Raw genomic sequence first — 16,512 nt, 5'->3', positions numbered from 1 at the left:
AAAACAGAACATTTTTACACATTTTTTCGTCTTTTTGTTTACATGTGGTATACTCATTAAAGGAACCTCACATATCCCATTTCAGGCTTATGGCAGCCACATTTTTAAATGTCATATGCCAGTTTACAATGTAAACTACAACCTGTGATAATGTAATTTGCTCATAATGAAACGATATTAAAATGAGCTAATTTAATTTTGGTTGTGTCTTAAAGATAACACTACCATCATATCCTAGTAGACACTTATTCCTCTAATATTAAGAAAATTTTAATATCAATCTCATTGGCTTCATGGCACTCATACTGCGCCGTTGAGTACCCTAAATCCACAAACATATACATACACTTCTTCAGCATCATATGTCCATTTGAGGGTTCTTTCATTGTCATATAAACCTAACACTTTTATATCAAACAGTGGAAAATCCAGGATGGAATACTGTTAGTATTTTGAAAATGATGTAAAAACTTTAAAGAACACCACTCACTGAAAAGCAGAAGCGTTGAGCTGATAGGCACACACAAAAGAAAAAAACTTGCTAGTTTTTGGAGAGTTCCTTTAACGAGCTAGAGTAAAAATACACACACACAACACACACACACACACACACACACACACACACACACACACACATGTATTCACATGCCTATGCCACTACATGGTGCCAGATAGACTAACAGTGTCAATGGTATTTTTTGGCTGGTGGGTTGGTTGTGGTGGGTGGGTGCCAGTGGCTTGGAGGAAGGCAGCCGGTTTGCAGGCTAAGACTATGGGAGGGAAGGGTGACAAGTATATGGGCTGGCATGATTGAAGCAGCCAGTGGGAAGTGGCACACGCTGAAGATGACGTGTGGACATGAATTAGAAGGGGCTGACAGGACAATAGGAAGTGAAAAAAAGGGCTCGGGTGTGTGGGCAGAGGCATACCTGAGATTGATACCAGTATGATTGTGAGATTGGAGGATGTGTTGCAAGGAAGGATAACTTCCATCTACGCAAATGGGACTTGTCCTCTCCTTCCTCCGTCCTGTCATACCCTCCCAATTCAGGTCAACGTGTTGCCTCTAGCATGTGCTTCTTCCCAGTGGCCACTATAGTCGTGCCAATCCTACATCCCTAGCCTGCAAGCTGGCTGTCTCTCCCCAAGCTGCTAGTCACCCACCCCCAGTCCCTCTCCCTGCCTCCCATCTTTCTCTCCCTCTACCCGCCCTATCCCACCCGACACTACCCTCACTACAGCCAGTCCACCTGCCAAAAAATAACATTGGTACTGTTAATCTATGCAGTACCACGTAGGGGCGTAGGCATATGTGTGTGTGTGTGTGTGTGTGTGTGTGTGTGTAAGTAACATTTGGAAACAGTTTTGAGCATTTCACCTTTTACTTTGCTACTCTCAATTTCAATTCCTGTCTCATTCACCAGGGACTGGGCAATTAACTTTGTTGCCACTAACAGCCTTTGCATACAATTAGAATTTCTTTGGGTTTTGTGGAAGATCATTTGATAATATCCTGCTATGGTAGTCATTGAAGACTTCGTGACCGCCAAACCCGTTCCATTCAGCATCTCTCTATTTACTGCTCTACACTTTGTTCTAAACCTATTATGCAGCAGTCTCTTATTCTTTCGAAGTTTTTCTACAGTGACTGTATACTGTGGATTCTACTGGGTACATATCTGTCCAGTGGATGATCAACTACTCTTTCAAAATTTTAGCCATAGTTCCTCTACATGCTCCTCCCTGTGTAAAAGTTTCAAATTCCTCATTGAGATATGACACTACTGATGTCACCTAGTTTACTGAACATATATATCCTTCTGCTTGTTTTAGTTGTCCTTTTTGCTGTGGTAATCACTGCTGCCGCAACCACATCATGGTCACTGATATCTGTTTCGATGTTGACGCCCTCAAAGAAGTCAAGTCTCTTTGTTGACATTAAATCCAATATATTTCCATCATGATTGGATTTTGAACTATAAGATCTAGACAGTTCTCAGTGAAGGCATTTAGTAATGCTTCAAAGGAAATCTTATCATGCCGACCAGTAGCATAGTGTAGTTTTCCCAATTGATTGCTGGATGGTTAAAGTCTCCTCCAGTGATTACAGTATGATTCAGAAACTTACTCGCAAGGTAACTGAAGTTTTCTCTAAAGTTTTCAATGACATCAGGAGATAAGTCTGTTGGACAATTGTACGATTAAATTGCCATTTTATGCCCACCTCTGATACTGATTCTTGTCCAAACAATCTCACATGCATCTTCAATTTCTGTCTTTATGAATATGAGTTTCTTGTCTACTGCAACAAATACGCCACCTCCATTTCCCATTAGTCTATTCTTTTTATATACGTCAAAATTTTCCCAAAACATCTCGCTGCTATCATTTTAAATAGCTTTCTCTACCTAGCATTATGTGAGCTTCACTGCTTTTCATGAACCCTTCGAACTCTTGCGCTTTTTGATGAATACTTCGGCAGTTAAGCACTAGAATTTCAATACTTTCACCTGTAGAAGGCATTCCTTTTGATCTTAGATAGGTACTTTTGGGTTTCCTACAGATATCATTTATCTGGATTGGAAGTGATCGAAAACACCTCGGTAGCAGCCTCTGGCATGTATTGCACACCTGACCCACTTAAGGAATGCCACAGTTTTCAAACCTATGTCAGAAGTTCAGGAAGTTGTAGCTATCATGTCACAGAACCTTTGAAATCTCAGGTTCAGTCCTTCCACTCGACTCAGAACCAAAGGGCAGTGATCGGTTCTGGGAACAATACTGTAGATTGTGAGCTTCATTGAAACTATGTGCACAAAGCTGGTCTCCTCAACTTTCTCTGTTAATCGCTGGAATAATCCAAGTATGACCCCAGGGCCCAGCTGACAGGTGTCATTTGATCCAATATGCACCACTATCTGCAGTTGGCTGCACCCTGTTCCCCCAATGGCTGCTGGACTAGTCTCATCAACATGTCAAATAAAATAAAGCCCCCGGGCATACACACTAAGTGTACATGATGTCCTGTTGTGTCCCTTGCTGCCATTTCCCTGAGGGGTACTATCATTCACTGTACATTTCAATTGCCAATGATTTTGCATTTGACTCCTCTTGACACTGGATAAAACAGGTTTCCCCAAATCAGATGAAGTGAGACCCACTGGCTCAATTTCAGTTTCAATGAAAGACAGCACCACAAACTTGTCGTTTGGGGGATGAGTATAACACCTTGAGTCCTCCATGGCCCCCATCCACCTTGTACAGGATGCCTAGCTTTACCACTGAAATGCCACTCATAGGCAAGTGGATGAGGATGAATAATGACAGATTCCTTACTTTCCTCAGAGGAGACAGGATCCACAGGAGAGGGTAGTACTTGAAGTAAATTTGGTACCAGTACCACAGATATGACTCCTGGGAGCTTTTCCAACACACTGATTTGCAGCAGCTGCCAATCTTTTGGCAGTAATCGGGGCAATTTCCAGCCACTTACAAATGTCAGCCAACTCATTCTGTGTTCAAGAACAGCATTAACAGTGGGCTGTATTTTGGCTGGTGCAGTGTATTACAGCACAGCAAACAAATAACTTTAAACTGAGTGTGCTAATTGTCTTTTAATGAGTTGAGTTAAAAAATGCTAAAACTTGTCTGGAAATCAGGGAAATATCAGGGAATTTTACTTGGGGAAGCTTGTGGCAACCCTGATGGCACTAATGAATGTTTGATATTTCATGGCATGTCACAGTACAAACAGATATTGATACAACTGATGAAAGATTATGCAGATAATTGTGAACAGTCGAATATGTGAATCTAGAATTTCAAATCGACACACAAATCTTGCAGACAGGGTCTCGCACAAAAGAAAACTACGAAGTGGGCTCTTGCCTGTGAATGAATATGCAAATTGCAATGATTTTTTCCTTAGCTGTTTCTACACTGGTGTACTAAAGAAGAGCACTGCAGCCTGAGTTTATCTCAGTCAAAATTGCAAAAATGTGCAGCACCAACAAAGCATGTCTTCTTCCTGTTGCACTAACAGTTGCCATAATCACATGAAGATTGGTACTCAGCTATTTAAATATTTTTCAAACATGCAGTGGGTTATGCAACTGCATAATGCATTTAGCACGTTTTTCAGGACAATGGCTAGCCATTTTGTTTGTCTGTTGTCTTGGAAAACCTGTCCTTTTTTATGTCAGGGATTTGGAAAGGATAGTGATACCAAACTTCCTAAAAAAATTTATTATTATTATTATTATTTTAATTTTAACAAAGATTTCCTATTAGCTTAACATCCATCTATAGTTCAACTGATATCAGTTCACAAGTACTAGTTGAAAAATTAAACAATACTGTAACATCAAAATACAATGAAGTTAAACCTAATGACTTCAGAAGGAGTTTATTCAACATTCACTTTGAAGAAACTCAGATAAATCAATATATTCTTTTGTATCCTAGAAAGAGAAGAAAAACTTTTTATCATGTTAGCCAGTAACACTCAGCAGTGTAGTAAAGTCCAAGTTCACATGTAGTAAATCCTGGTTTACATGAAATTCACTTCATCCTCTTCCATTATATCAAAATTTCTCCAACTGTCATTGTATCCAAAGTCAACTATGCAGCCTTCTTTCATAGAAACTTAAGCAGCAAAGATAATTTTGTAGACCTGCTAATTCTTGTTTGCATCCCAGTTTTTATCATTCTTCAGCTTTGGTGCCTTCACTTGATCCCTTTTCTTCAACACCTGCAGTGCAGCTGTTCTTCCTGACATTTTTTCCTGTGTTACACTGGCTGCTAGGTTCACTTATGTCAGTATTATAAGAGGGATCACCTAGAACTAAAGTCACCTTCTTGTTCTTGCTACATCTGACTGTATATTTTTTAAATTTTTTTTTTAATTTGAAATGTCATTGTCCTAGCTGTTTGAGAATACCATCAGAGTAGGATTTCCAGTTTCTGAATGCATATCTTTGTCCCTAGTGGTTTGCCATAGCATGCCTTTCTATCAGCTTTGCGTACTCCTCTGGGCTGTCAGTCACATTCCTGTGCCTGATACACATAGTGCACTTTGCAACACTGTGCATTCTCCCCTCTCAGAAGACTTGCAGCACATTTTGAAATGCAGATTATAACAAAATCTGTTGGTCATAAAAATAAAGAAGGATGTGGGATGAAAACCCTGAAATTTAACTTTCTGTCATATAGCAGGTTGCTATCCAGGCTTGACTCATAACTCACCCTCACAGTGGACATTCTACAAAATAGTGAAAGCAATGAAGCATACGAGTGTGGGATTTGTCTCTGTGTCGAGGCGCCATGATCGGCCTCATTTGAACTCTTCCGTCGGGAGGGTGAACTTGGAGTTGGGGTGGCTGCTTTGGTTTGATTCCTGTAGATGCTATCGATAGGTGGGACTACACAAGGCATGGCCTTCACCTCAATAGAAAGGGAAGGGAAAACTGTCTGGGTTGGTTGCAGAAAACTTAAGGGGGGACACTGTCACAAGTGGTAAAATACCAGTGATCACAGGTGTCAGAGGGATGCCTTTTTTAGGATAGGGAAGGGGGAAAGAAAACGTGTTTTAAGAGAGATTGGAAGACACAGTATGAGAAAACAGATGAACAGGAGTCAGATTTTAGCATACAGCCTCCATTTAAACAATGTTTAACAGAAAGTAATCAGAAACTGCCAGTTCATCTTCGCCAAAGCAGTTATAATCCCATTAGTATGCAGTATCAGTTATCTTTATTACACCAGAACATTCCAGGACTCAGAAATAAAGTTGATTAACTACTCATTTGTATCGATGAAATGAATTCATCTAATCAAATTGACATAATCTGCCTCTCTGAACATCAAGTGACCACTGGTATAGATATGCTAGACATTTCAGGATTTAAGCTAGCTTCCTACTCCTGCAGAGTAGATATGGATGGAGGAGGAGTTGCCACATTTATTAAAAACTGCCATAAATTCAAGAACATTGACATTAATAAATTGTGTTTAGAGCAGCATCTAGAAGCATGTGCAACAGCAGTAGAGTTACATAACAGATCCTATATAATAGTAACTATTTACCGAGCACCTGCAGGACATTATAATCTAATCATAAATCATCTAGAAGCTCTTTTGGGTTATTTAACAGGAAGAAACAAAGAAATTTTGATTGCTGGTGACTTTAATACAGATTTTCTAATGCAATCTTCCAGTAAACATTTACTGCAGTTAGTAATGTTGTCTTTCAATCTAACTCACACTGTAAACTTTCCAACTAGGGTCACTAAATCCTCAAGGACAGCCATTGATAACATTTTTATAGACAAATGAAAGGAACAAAATCATATCATAAAACCTGTAATAAATGGACTATCAGATCATGACATGGAGCTCCTTGTTTTAGATGTAAATTCTAAGCAGATTATCAAGACTGCTAAATCTGAGTACAGGAGAGTAGTCAATCAACCAATAATTGAGTGTTTTAGAAAAATGCTCAAAGATATGAACTGCAAAGATGTTTATAGTGCCCATGACACGAATGAAAAATATAACACATTCATGAACAATGTTAAGTGCCCATGACATGAATGAAAAATATAACACATTCATGAACAATGTTAGTACCATGTTTGAAAACTGTTTTCCTCTAAAAGTTACTCAAATTAAACAGAAGTCTAAAATAAAACCATGGATTACACAAGGTATAAAGATTTCCTGTAAGACAAAAAGGAAAATTTATCTGTCGACCAAAAATAGCTCCAATGCTGATGATTCAGCTAAATATAAGGAGTACTGTAAAATATTAAAAAAAAGCAATTCAGACATCTAAACAAATGCACTACGAGAAGAAGATAGCAATGCCAGGGAACAAAATAAAAACAATATGGGATATAGTGAAAGATGAGACTGGTAGAACCAGAAAGGAACAGGAGCAAATAGCATTAGCAACCGGTGGGCATTGTGTGGCAAATCTATTTAACAAGTACTTTATATCCCTTACTGATAGAATGGGATTGTCAGGATCAGTAAATAATGCCTTGAATATCTGAAACTAGCCTTCACAAATAGCTTCAGGTACTGAATATGTCACTCACTTCACCACAAGAAATAATTTCCATAATAAAATCTTTAAAAACAAAGCATTCTAGTGGTTACGATGAAATATCAACAAAGATAATTAAGGCATGTTCTTGTGAGTTTAGTACAATTCTAAGTTACTTGTGTAACCAGTAAATTATAACTGTGACATTCCTGACTGGCTAAAATATGCAGATGTTAAGCCTCTATTCAAGAAAGGGGATAAAGAGATACCATCAAACTACAGACCGATTTCACTTTTGTCACCATTCTCAAAAATTTTAGAAAAGTAATGTACAGGCAGCTTTTCAACCATCTGACCACAAATAACATATTATCAAGAACACAGTTTCTATATCTGAATGGTTCTCATATCGAGAAGGCTATTTACACCTACAGTGAAAATGCACTTAATTCATTAAATATCAGGTTACAAGCAGCAGGTATTTTCTGTGATTTGTCAAAGGCATTTGATTGTGTGAACCGCAACATCCTTTTAAATAAATTACAATTCTATTGTGTCACGGGCAGTGTTGCAAAATGGTTCGAGTCATTCCTTGCTAACAGGAAACAAAGGGTGTCAGTGCAAGGGACTAGTGAATTAAGTCATCAGTCATCATCAGGATGGGAAGAAATTACATGTGCTGTCCCACAAGGATCCATCTTAGGGCCATTGCTTTTTCTTGTGTACATTAATGATCTCTCATCAGTTACACTGCCAGAAGCAGAGTTCGTTTTGTTTGCAGATGACACTAGTATTGCAATAAATAGTATGTCGAGTGTAGTTCTAGAAAGATCTGCTAATGATATTTTCATGGATATTAATTAAATGGTTCAAAGCCAACTCACTGACGTTAAACATCGAAAAGACTCAGTAAGAGGTTTCCACCCAGAATATGCATAAAGTATGAAGAAGAGCAGATAGAAGAGGTTGACAGTCTTAAATTCCTGGGATTACAACTTGATAATAAATTCAGTTGGGAGGAGCACACCACAGAATTGCAGAAACACCTTAACAAATCTGTATTTGCAATTCGAGTGTTAGCAGACATAGGCGACATAAAAATGAAAAAGCTTGCATACTTTGCCTACTTTCATTCCATAATGTCATATGGTATAATATTTTGGGGTAACTCTTCAAGTCAAACAAAAGTTTTCAAGAGTCCAAAAGCGTGTAATACGTATTATTTGTGGAGTAAATTCACAGACGTCCTGTAGAAGCCTCTTGAAAGAACTAGGTATACTAACTACTGCCTCTCAGTATATTTACTCCTTAATGAAATTTGTCCTCAATAATATATCTATTTTTCCAACAAACAGCTCAGTTCATACATGCAATACCAGGAAAAAAAATGATCTGCACAAGGACTTAAAAGCACTTACTTTAGTTCAAAAAGGGGTCCACTACTCAGGAACACTCATCTTCAGTAATTTGCCAGCTAACATAAAAAATTTAGTTACAAATAAAGATCAGTTTAAAAGGAGGCTGAAAGACTTATTAGTGGCCAACTCCTTCTACTCCATGACAAATTTTCTAATAGAAACAAATGATGTATTGTATATATATTCATACTATTAGTATTGTTATTTTAGCTTAAAAAAAAAAAGAAATTGACATGTTCCACATCCACGAGGAACTCCTCAACACGGATCTATGGAACGAAAAACTAATCTAATCTAATCTAATCTAATCATCACCCTGGAAACAATCCCCAATGCTGTGACAAAAGTATTTCTCTGAAATACCCTCTCCTCCAGGACTGCTAGTCCCATAAGGTTTATGGAGGAGCTTGAGTGAAGTTTGGGAAGAAATCCAGAACCTTACCAACTCTTCTATTAAAGTCCCAGTCTGGCACACAGTTTTAATCTTGCAGGAAGTTTCAGATCAGCTGATACTACACTGCAGAGTGAAATATTCATTCCAGACCCATAATGTTCTTTTTAATCTAATGAGTTCTTTCTGTCACACAAAATTTTTGGTGACTAGAACAATGACTGCAATAGGCATATAACTTTTGCAGATTTCAAATTTTGTGCTGATTTATATCATATCCTTCTATCTTTTTCATTCATGTTTGTATATTTATACTACATCTTTTTTCATTGGTCTCCTCTGCCCTTGAAAGAAATTGATCTTTCTTTTTATTTGTTATTGATTTGTCTATTCTGTATTCTGAATCTGTCTCCTTATAAAAGAACTGATTTATAAAATGAGGATGTTAATAATTCAGTGTAGTATCTCTCTCTCTCTCTCTCTCTCTCTCTCTCTCTCTCTCTCTGACACTGACTCTGACTCTTCCTTTTTAAAGATAATGGCTTTTTGTTCTTAACCAGCATTTTACTTTAAGTTTTGAGTTACATATGTAACATGTGTATCTCTTTAATATTAATCCAGTATGGTTTTATTTCTACTTGGTATTTTATTTTAATTGTTAATGTTGTTGCAATGAGTGTAAAAGTGTTACTTGAAGTGGATAATGAATTTTTATGCCAGGGCATTAACAATGCCTGAAGATGAACGGACACTACGAATGAACTACCTTCGTCGGAGAGAAAAGCTTCATGATGTAAACTATTGGATGAAATCATTTTTCAAGGCCATGGGCTCACTGAGGGAAGATGGTGATGATGGTTTACCCACAACAATGCAGCCAGTGACTATGGATGACTTTGATGAATATTTGTCCAAGTAACAACACAGAGTATTCATTGTGAAGTAATTAAGAGCTAGTTTAAAATGTTGGGATCCATTTCTGATCATGGTCTCTCTCAGGTACCTAGGCAACCACCACAAGCTGGCTCTGCTGCTGGATTATGACGGAACCCTGGCTCCTATTGCACCTCACCCAGACTTGGCAATTCTGCCTCCAGAGACCAAGAGTGTCTTGGAACGATTATCAAACATGCCTGATGTTTATGTTGCTATTATATCTGGAAGAAATGTTGTAAATGTGAAACAAATGGTAAGTATCTTCATGTTTTCATGGCACAATAACTGTTGAACTAAATTTCAGCTGTGCAGCCGTATGAACTCTGTTTATTCTTCTTCTTCTAATAATTTGGCTTTATACTTTTTTTCCATCTTCAGAGTGAGGCAACAGATCAAACTTACAGGACTCAATCCATTGTTTCCATAGACACACAAAAACTAGAGACCTTGATCGATGGCAAAGAGTATGCATTAACTGAATGTGTGCATACGTGCTCAATCCATACTAGGATGTCAATATATGATTATTAGGTGCACTGTAGGGACATATTTTTCAAGTTTGTTAAAGATAGTGCTGTATTCCATGATTTGTCCATGTTGGAACCACTCTCTCTAATAATTAAATTCTTCATCGAACTAATTTCAACGTTTTCTTTCACCACTGAATCCCATAAGATGAAGTCATTGCTAGAATTTTGACTTTTTCATACTGTTTATAATGACTGGTGTTGACGCAGTGTTCTGTTACAGCTGATCTCTTGGGCTGTAAGATCCAGGTGTACCTACAGTGTTCCATGCATCTTTCTTGTACTATAGGAGTCATTTTCCTTATTTGCGAAAGGCCACACTCGCAGTGAATCATGTAAACTCCAGCTTTGCTGTGTATCAGGTTATCTTTGCCAGAACCCAAAAGTGCTTCTGTCTTCCATGGATGGTAAACCACTTTGTGCTTGAAGAGGAGCCAACCTATTTTTGACGAAAGCTTTCCCATCTGTGGCAGGAAAGCCATGGATTTAAATTTCTCTCTGTCTTGAAATGTGGCTCGATTTTGAGAATACATCTCAAGTATTTTAAAATCATTTAAATTCAATTTGCAGTATAAATCAAAGAAGAGTTCTGCCTTTCATTTTTGAATATTTTGATTTGTTGCGAAAATGATGGCACGTTGGGTCTCACAGATTATTGGAAACTGCTTCATACAGACTTATATTTACATGCAAATAGCTGCCACCACCATTCCCAGATGATAAGTGTCCTCACAATTTTTGTTTGCTAAGCACACAGCATTGCGGATGAAAACAGTCTGTATGATGAGATTCTACACTACGAGAATTTTTGAAGCAAATGGGTGTTGTCCACAACAGGTTTGTTAAGTGCTACAACTAACAAAGATGGACATAAGGAGTCAGGAAGAAAACCAAGAGAGATTTAAATTAGTGGGTTCCCTGACTTATGTGGGAAAACTGTCATCAAAAATAGGTTAGATCTTCTCCAGGCATAAAGTTAAAGTGATTTTTTGCCCTCTCACGAAGATAGCAGCATTTTGGGGTTCCATCAAAGACAACTTGACATTTTACAAGGCTGAGACTTAACAAGATGTGCTGCGAGTGTGTGGTGTATCATTCATCAGGTAGACAACTCCGTGAAAGCTGCATGGAATACTCCATGAAAGACACATGGAATACCCTAGGTACACGCAGGTCTTACAGCCCAAAAATTTATCTGTGGCAGAAAATATTGCATCGACACTAATCACACTGTGCAGCATGATAATATCAAAATTCTATCATAACTTCATCTTTTTGCAACTAGGTGACAAAAGAAGCAGTTGAAATTTATTTTGTGAAGAGTGTCATTAACAGAGATTGCAGTTTCAGTGTGCACAAATCATGGAATTATGTGCTTTCTTTAACTAACTCACAAAGACATCATTACAATACAGTTAATATTATATATATTGATGCCCAGCATTAATCAACCATGTAGCCACAGACTCAGTTCATGCATACTCATTGCCGCTGATCAATTTCTCTGATACTCGTGTTTCTGTGGTGTAAAACAATGGAACAAGTACTGTAGCTTCAGTCTGTTGTCTCACTCTGAAGATGATGAAAAGGTATCACGCTGAAAAATCAGAAGAGGAAGAAACTGAGTTTATTTGGCTGAAATCCCAGCATTTAATTTATCAAATGGTAAGTAAGTCATATGGCAATGGCCTTGCCGCAGTAGTAACACCGGTTCCCATCAGACCACCGAAGTTAAGTGCTTTCGGGCTGTGCTAGCACTTGGATGGGTGACCATCTGGTCTGCCGAGCGCTGTTGGCAAGTGGGTGCAGTCAGCCCTTGTGAGGAAAATTGAGGAGCTACTTGATTGAGAAGTAGCAGCTCTGGTCTTGGAAAGTGACATACAGCTGGGAGAGTGGTGTGCTGACCACATGCCCCTCCATATCCGCATCCAGTGATGCCTGTGGGCTAAGGATGACACGGCGGCCGGTTGGTACCGTTGGGCCTTCATGGCCTGTTCCGGAGGAGTTAAGTAAGTCATATAGAAGCTAATAATATCACACTTCCAGAAATTGGTGCAAGGGAAGTCTACAAGTGGATGAGATTATGGTGCAGGCACTTTCAAGATTTTTTAATGTGTGACAAAATTTTGATGTGCTGCTCACCAGCACTTCTTGTAATGCCTTGAGCAATTATTCTTTGTTATCTTGGCTTGGTTAATGTTTTGCACACTAGTATATCGATTTAACTCATTCACTGTTTATGTTATCTTAGTTTTGCAAATTAACTCTCGTATACCAGATTGTGGCTCTGTTTCTCATTGTAGATGTTGTTTGCATAAATTTCTCCACCATTTCAATCACTATTTTACCTGACAACTCTGCAGGTCATGCTACATGTACCTCTGGCTTTTGTAATGGTATCATTGAAAATGAGGTGCCAGTAAAAGTAATGTAATAGTTATGTACTGTACAAGTGGTCGTGTAACAGTGAGATCAGTAAAAAATGACTCTTATCCCTTTCAAAGGAGTTTGTTGTAAAATACAGGGAAAATCTTGTCCCCCAGGTTCCAGTTCATCCCTCCCACACACCATAATTACTTGAGTTATTGTCAGATTATTTCCCAAATCCATTTGACAGGAAAGACATTCAGCATGGTTGGACAATGCTACATATGCTAACTCACAAGAGAAAAAGGGGGGAAATATTAAGAAATAAATAAGATATTGTTTTAAAGACTGTGATGTTCCTCTATGCGTGATATATTCTTTCAGGAATTTTCACATCCTAAAAATCTGTATGAGGCATGTAGCAAATGAGATTGACAAAATGGATAAAAATTATATTTTAGGCTCCTTAAAGCCTGAGGTAAACCACAATGGATTATCTGTTACAATATTTCTTTTTGGGACATACCGAAAATGTAGTCATTGGTATCACAAGATACATTACAGATATGCAAATGCAGAAATAATAAACTGTTCTTGAACATTTCATTGCTGGAATTCAATGTATGAAGGGCCCAAGAGCTCTCTATTAACACAGAAAACTTCATACATTATATCTTTATAAAAGACACATAGAAACTAGGTAACACAGCATGTGGAGCAGAATAAAAAGAACTTAGCTTTAAAACATGGAATATTATGTTACTGTGGACTATGTAACAAAGAGGACAAGGAAATGTAGAAAAGGATAAAAAACAAAAAATATCACTTTGCTAAACAACACGTATTAAGAAAGTCAAACAATGGAAACTCCTGGTTGAAACATCTGCAATGTAGGATAAGACAGATTGCTACTTACCATAAAGAAGTCACATCAAGTTGCAGATGGGCACAATTACAACACACTTGCATATAGCTTTGGACCACAACACCCCAGAACCACCTCTGCTACCTCCACAAGATACTACTACTACTACTACTACTACTACTACTACTAGTAGTAGTAGTAGTAGTAGTAGTAGTAGTACCAGCACCTGGAGGAGCATTCCAGACACCACCTCCATCAACACCTCCATAAGTTATCCAACCTGCTAACATCTTACTGCCACCTCGGGGCACCCCTATCCAACCCCTGTCATACCCATAGTGTTCCTCCTCACCCACCCTCATAGCAGTGAAACCCTGCCTAGCTGACCTTTTCAGCTTGACACAACCCTCAAAACTCACTAACTCCCTACCAACTCTCTACCAAATCCAGAGCCAAAACATTCCCTTAATGCTGTTGTTAACCTTTCCACCAAAATCCTCAGCTCCACAAGTGTTCCAGCCCTATCCAAAGGCCACATCATTAGGCCTACACCCAAATATAAGAATGCTGGACTGCTGCTCTCCTCCTCCTAATCCCTCCAATGAAAGTGCTTCTTTGCTGCCAACCCCTCCAACCAAACTGCCCTAATTCCAACACTGAACCCTGCCCCTTCCAATTACATCACCATCCAACTGTGATCCTCCCTCCCTCCCACCTATCCACCCACTGGTCACCCTCCAGGAATTCCTTACCTCCCACTTAGTTTCACCATACTTCTCCCTGGTCCCTTCCTCAGAACATAAATCTTTCAGTTGAAGAAAGAAAAGCCATACACAACCTCGAAACACTGGAGACAAAGATTCCACTACTGTTATTATGAACCTCAGTGACTACCTGGCAGAAGGCCTCCACCAATTATCTGACTCTTTCATCTATAAAACCTGCCAGAGTGATATCATCCCAGAAATCCATCACAAACTCCAATCCCTGCTTAAAGTCTTAGACCTTTCCGAGAACATCTCTCCTGGATTCGTTTGGAACCGATGACCAAGCAGTTTGGTCCCTTCCCCCTGCCCCCCCCCCCCCCCCACCTCCCTAAACCAACCAGAATCAGTTTCCCTCCTCGCCCCTATGACACCCTGCATACTGACCTTCTACATGTCCCCGAAATCCAGAAACCCAAAAATCCTGGATGCCCCATTGTGGCTGATTATTGTGCCACCACTGAAAGAATTTCAGCCCTTATTAACCAACACCTCCAACCAGTTGGCCATAATCTAGCCTCCCTCGTCAAAGACACTGACCATTCCTTCACCGACACTCCACCACACACACCTCTTTACATCCTGGATTCCTACTCGCCACTGTTGACGTCACCGTCCTATAGACCAACATCCCTCATGCACGTGGTTTTATCGCTATTGAACACTACCTTTCCCAACATCCTTCAGACTGCAAGCACACTACCTCATTCATCTCTTACATCTTACTAACATACATCTTACTAACTTTATCCTAACCCAGAACCACTTATCATTTGAAGGGAAGGTATATAAATAGATCTGTGGCACACCCATATGCACCTGCATGGCACCCTCCTATGCCAACCATTTCATTATTCATCTAGAGGAGACCTTCCTAGCCTCCCAAAACCCTAAACCCCTAGGCTGGTTCAGGTTCATTGATGATATCCTAATGATCTGGACTCAGGACCAAGACACCCTATCTTCTTTACTTCGCAGCCTTAACACCTTGTCTCCCATCCACTTCCTGTGGGCCTCTTCAACCTAGAGTGACACCTTACTAGATGTTGACATCCCCCTCTCTGATGGCTCCATCTGCACCTCTGTCCATATTAAGCCGACCAGCCACCAACAGTACCTGCATTTTGACAGGTGTCATCCCTTTCACTCCAAAAAATCCCTCCCATACAACTTGGCCAACTGGGGCAGCATATCTGCTGTGACGAAAACTCTCTTGCGCAGTATCCTGAGGGTGTCACCAAGGCCTTCCAGACAGGCACTATCCCCCAAAGGTAATCTGCAAACAGATCCCCTCACACCCCCAATCCTCGCACCAACCTCAAGAACCAGCCGCAAAGGAGTGTCACCTTCTACACCCAAATACAACCCCAGACAGGAACAACTGAACCATATCCTTTGCCAGGACTTTGATTACCTGTCGTCATGTCCTGAAATGTAGGCACCTACCCGAGATACTTCCACCCTCCTAAAGTGATGTTCCACTGCCCACCATCCTCCACAATATCCTAGTCCATCCCTATGCCAGTCCCAATCGCAGCTCCTGCCATGAGGATCTTATCCATGTGGAAGACTTAGACGCAGAACCTGTCCTGCCCACCCACTCAGCACTTACTATTCCAGTCTTGTCACAGGTTTATATTACCTCATCGGGGGCAGGGCCAGCTGTGAAACTAGCCATGTCATTTAACAGCTCTGCCGTTATCATTGCACAGTTTTTTATATTAGTATTACTACCAACCAGCTGTACACCAGGATGAATGGCCACCGTCAAACTGTGATCAAGAGCAAAATTAACCACCCTGTGGCACAACATGCAGCTGAACATAATTCACTTTATTTCAATGGCTGCTTTGCTACCTGAGCCATCTGAATCCTTCCCTCCACCACCAGGTTTTCTGAACTGCGCAGATGGGTGTTATCCTTGTGGTGTCACCGCCTGACACCACACTTGCTAGGTGGTAGCCTTTAAATTGGCCGCGGTCCGTTAGTATACGTCGGACCCATGTGTCGCCACTATCAGTGATTGCAGACCGAGCACCGCCACACGGCAGTTCTAGTCTAGAGAGACTTCCTAGCACTCGTCCCAGTTGTACAGCCGACTTTGCTAGCAATAGTTCACTGACTACATACGCTCTCATTTGCAGATACGACAGTTTAGCATAGCCTTCAGCTATGTCATTTGTTACGACATAGCAAGGC

General features: G+C 39.8%; 1 protein-coding gene across 2 annotated transcripts in view; it reads left to right on the top strand.

Moving 5' to 3' along the window:
• LOC124619911 (alpha,alpha-trehalose-phosphate synthase [UDP-forming]) overlaps positions 1-16,512 on the top strand; it is a 116,833-nt gene that overhangs the window by 63,158 nt on the left and 37,163 nt on the right. For both annotated transcript variants that reach the window (XM_047146548.1, XM_047146547.1), the window contains 2 exons: positions 9,575-9,769; positions 9,854-10,043. In XM_047146548.1, coding sequence (XP_047002504.1) covers positions 9,575-9,769; positions 9,854-10,043 — 385 coding nt within the window. The remainder of the gene's footprint in view (positions 1-9,574; positions 9,770-9,853; positions 10,044-16,512) is intronic.

This window comes from Schistocerca americana, chromosome 6 (assembly GCF_021461395.2).
Source record: "Schistocerca americana isolate TAMUIC-IGC-003095 chromosome 6, iqSchAmer2.1, whole genome shotgun sequence".
NCBI lineage: Eukaryota > Metazoa > Arthropoda > Insecta > Orthoptera > Acrididae > Schistocerca > Schistocerca americana.
The sequence above is the reverse complement of the archived record's forward strand: the minus strand, read 5'-3'. Positions and strand labels throughout refer to the sequence as shown.